Source organism: Bison bison, unplaced genomic scaffold (genome assembly GCF_000754665.1).
Source record: "Bison bison bison isolate TAMUID 2011002044 unplaced genomic scaffold, Bison_UMD1.0 scf7180017864340, whole genome shotgun sequence".
Taxonomy (NCBI): Eukaryota; Metazoa; Chordata; class Mammalia; order Artiodactyla; family Bovidae; genus Bison; species Bison bison.
In genome coordinates, this window is record NW_011494912.1 from 4635598 (window position 1) to 4639908 (window position 4311).

At 56.0% G+C, this 4311-nt stretch overlaps 1 protein-coding gene across 1 annotated transcript in view; it reads left to right on the forward strand.

The window, feature by feature from the left end:
- The window catches only part of MLXIPL (MLX interacting protein-like), a 19464-nt gene extending 17010 nt beyond the window's left edge, over window positions 1-2454 (forward strand). Inside the window, 4 exon segments of the mRNA XM_010854298.1 lie at window positions 12-139; window positions 223-346; window positions 1039-1168; window positions 1454-2454. Of these exon segments, the coding sequence (XP_010852600.1) occupies window positions 12-139; window positions 223-346; window positions 1039-1168; window positions 1454-1572 (501 nt within the window). The 3' untranslated portion in view covers window positions 1573-2454.
- Window positions 2455-4311: the final 1857 nt, after the last annotated feature.

Consider the following 4311-nt stretch of genomic DNA (forward strand, 5'->3'; position numbering starts at 1 on the left):
TGCCGCCGTAGATGAGCAAGGCCACCACGCTGCAGAAGACGGCCGAGTACATTGCCATGCTGCAGCAGGAGCGCGCGGCCAAGCAGGAGGAGGCCCAGCAGCTCCGGGACCAGATCGAGGAGCTCAATGCCGCCATTAAGTAGGTGGGGGCAGGGAGGGTGTGCAGGGCCAGCAGGGGGCCTGCTGCCTGACTCCCCGCCCTGACCCACCCCGTGCCCCCAGCCTGTGCCAGCAGCAGCTGCCTGCTACCGGGGTGCCCATCACACACCAGCGGTTCGACCAAATGCGAGACATGTTCGATGACTATGTCCGGACCCGCACGCTGCACAACTGGAAGTTCTGGGTAGTATCCTTACTGGGCCAGCAGTCCGGTGTGTGCTGCAGCCAGATCAAGCTGTACCTGATGCAGTCCCTGCTCCCCAGGCCAGGCAGGGTCTCGGGGCTGCTCCTGGAGGAAGAGGCTCCAGTTCTACCCTCTCCTGCCAGCCCCCTGGCACCTTGGCCAGCAGCATTGCCTGGTGATGGGCTGGGAGTGGAGGGAAACTGAAGAGGAGCCACTGGGTGAGAGGACCACAGCCCTGCCCTCAGAAGGTCCTAGGGGCAGTTTGGGAAAACCCAGTACTGAAGAGGGTAGCCATTCCCTTCTCCAGGAGATCTTCCCCACCCAGGGCTTGAACCCAGGTCTCCTGTATGGCAGACACATTCTTTACCATCTGAGCCACCAGGGAAGGCCCAGACTCTGAGTTAGATGACTGGGGTGGACCCTCAGGAAGACTTCAAATCTCCCACTCCCTTACCTGGTCAAGCCCTTGACTGAGCCAGAGCAGGAAGCCCACGGATGGGGGCTAGCCCAGGGAAGGCCATGGGGGAGCTGGCGGAGGGAGCAGAGAGCTGCGGGAGGACCTCGGCAGACGGGAGGGCGGCTTCAGTAGGGGTCCTTGGGGTTCAAGGCTGGACAGTGGTTGGAGATCAGGGCTCCATGTGAAGTGGGTGAGGGTACCAGCCAGAGGCCAGGCCTGCTCCTTGACCTGGCTCCAGTTCAGCATTCTCATCCGGCCCCTGTTTGAGTCCTTCAACGGGATGGTGTCTACAGCAAGCCTGCAGAGCCTCCGCCAGACCTCCCTGGCCTGGCTGGACCAGTATTGCTCCCTGCCTGCTCTCCGACCAAGTATGTGCCTGCCCAGCAGAGTGTCCAAGCCTCAGAGCAGGGGGCGGGGGGCCCACCCTGCTCAGACCGCAGTCCAGCCTGCCCTCAGTATAGCCTAGACTTTTGTCCATCCCCCACCACGCTCCGGGGTGGACCACTAGGACACCCGCAGACAGAGCTCCTAGGAGGGGCTGACTGACAGTCTTGCTAACTAGTTCCTCCCCTGATCCTTTTGTCTTTAGCATCCAAGTGTAGATTGACCCCTGACCCCCGAAAGTGTCTCTCCCTCTCTCTCTCTTTTCCCAGCTGTTCTGAACTCCCTACGTCAGCTGAGTACATCCACCAGCATCCTGACGGATCCAGACTGTATACCCGAGCAAGCCACACGGGCAGTCACAGAGGGCACCCTTGGCAAATCTTTATAGTGCTGGACAGACCCTGCTGCTCACTCAGCTACCCTGGGGCTACTTTCCCTCCTGCCCCGAGTCCTGGCTGTCAAGCAGGGTTCCTTCTCATCTCCCAGAAGCTGGGAAGAACCGTGTTCCAGTCCCTGTTCTACTATAGCAACTAATGCTGTGATCTGGGCGTGGGTGGTGGGGGTGGGGGGTTGCAGGGGCGGGTAAGAGGGGCTCTTCCTCCCTCTTTGGACCTCCAGTTTCAGTCTGCAACATGGGGATGGGGAAGCTTCGAATGGAAGAGGATCTCAAAGCCTTAGCAGCTGTGGTGCTTGGGAGACTAACCTGGCAACTCATGGAGTTTGAAAGAGGGAAGGGGGCGATGCTTCCTTGTCACTCCCACCTGCTCCCCCACAGGTGGGGCCCCAGCCTGTGTTTCTAATCAGGGAAACAAAGGAAGTTCCTTCTCTGTGCTCCTCCGCTGGTAGGGGAAGAGGCCACAGGGTGATGTCCCCGGATGAAGCCAGGAAAGTCTGATCCCGGGAGAGAGTGGGCAGGGGGGTGACCAAACCAGGGCAGGTATCTGGTGTGTGTGTGTGTTGGTGTGTGTGTGTGTGTGTGTGTGTGTGTACGTGTGTGTATGTGTATTTTGTAAAGAATTCTTGATCAATAAAAACAAAGTGTCAGGGACTGTCAGTGTGTCTCGTTCTGGGATGGAGAGAGAATGGTTGTGGCCTTGTAGAGGGCCTCGCTGGCCACGAGGGGACCTTAGCTTGTCCTCTGAGCTGGAAGCCCCTGGAGGGCTTTGACTGAAGGGTGGGACAAGATCAGAGGGACCTTAATGGGATCCCTCTGGTGGAGAGTTGAGAATAGGCTGCAGGGAGTAAAGGGTGGCAGCAGGGAGACGCTTCCCAGGTGGCACTAGTGGTAAAGAACCCTCCTGCCAAGGCAGGCGGCTTAAGAAACTCGGGTTCGATCCCTGGGTCGGGAAGATTCCCCTGGAGGAGGGCACAGCAACCCACTCCAGTATTCTTGCCAGGGAAATCCCATGGACAGAGGAGCCTGGCGGGCTACAGTCCACAGGGTCACAGAGTCAGACACGACTGAGTGACTCAGCACTTAGCCTGGAGATCCTCCCTCTGTGGTCCCGGGCAGGTTCAGAGAGGCTCGGCACCTGCCACGCATGAGGAGGGCAGGGCGGGAACCACGGGGTGGAAGCGACAGGGCCGTCCGTCGGAACCGTCCAGAAGGAGAAAGGCGCCTTGGGGGGTCGTGACCACCCCACCATGTGAGATAATGCAAGCAGAGGGTGGGTGGTCGCCGGGTCTGGATGTCTTAGCAGGAACTGATGCTGCAGATGGGCAGTTGGGGTAAATGGCCCCAATACTTCTTCAAGCCTTTCATTGATCCTTTTTTTTTTTAGCCACACCACGTACCTTGAGCCGTCTTTTAGTCCCCCGACCAGGGATTGAAGCCACGCCCCCTGCAGTGAAAGCATGGAGTCCTAACCCCTGGACTACCAGGGAGTTTCCTTTCATTGACCCATTTAACAAGTATTTTGGTACTTGCCTAGTGGTCCAGTGGCTAAGACTGGATGCTCCCAGTGCAGGGGCCCCAGGTTCAATCCCTGGTCAGGGAGCTGGATCCCACATGCCAGAACTAAAAGATCCTGCATGCCACAACTAAGACTCATTGCAGCCCAGTAAATTAAAAAAAAAAAAAAATTTCCTGAGGGCCCACTATGGACCAGACAGTGGCCTTGGCTCTGAGGAGTATGTTCACAGCTGTACCGCTCTCTGTGCTGAGAACTATCATTCAAGCCTGAATCCTCGCATGTCCTCAGGCCATCCAGAGATGTTTGCTGGCTAGAAACAGGAGACAGTTTTCTGGGGGCTTTGACATTTATGTAGAATAATAATAACAATAACAGGGCTAGCTACACCGTTCATTGAGTTCCAAGCATGATTCTAAGCGCTTTATGTATATGCGCTCATTTAATTCTCATCTCACCTACCTCAGTATGCCTGCAGTAAGGACTGCAGAGTAAATATACATACTTACCACAGTCCCTGGCGTAAATCTGATGGAAGAGTTGTCATAATGATTACTATCTACTATGGTCCCCACTTTACAACCGAAAATTTGAGGCGTAGAGAAATTAGCTAGCCCAAGTTCTCATGGTTCGCGAGCTGCTCACCCAGGCTGTCTTACTTTTAGCCACTTTTTACTGTGCAGGTAGAGCTTCCCTGCTAGCTCAGTTGGTAAAGAATCCACCTGCAATGCAGGAGACCCTGGTTCAATTCCTGTGTCAGGAAGATGCCCTGGAGAAGGGAAAGGCTACCCAATCCAGTATTCTTGGGCTTCCCTGGTGGCTTAGACCATAAAGAATCCAACTGCAATGTGGGAGACCTGGGTTTGATCCCTGGGTTGGGAAGATCCCCTGGAGAAGGCTACCCACTCCAGTATTCTGGCTTGGAGATCCCATGGGCACGGGAGCCTGGTGGGTTACAGTCCATGGGTCACAGAGCTGGATATGACTGAGTGACTAAGCACAGCACTATCACAGCAGGTGACAGAGGTACCCAGCCTTTAGGTGCTATTTGCTGCTGCAGACAGAGGCTTATAGGCTCTCAGAAAGGTCAATTCCTAGGAGTTTCTGCTCTGCTGCTTTCACTCACTCATCCTGCCAGAAAGGTCCCCAGAGGACATCCCCTTGACCCTGTGTCCCCCTCTAGATGCCACCTTCCCTTAAGAGAGTCTACACCTGCC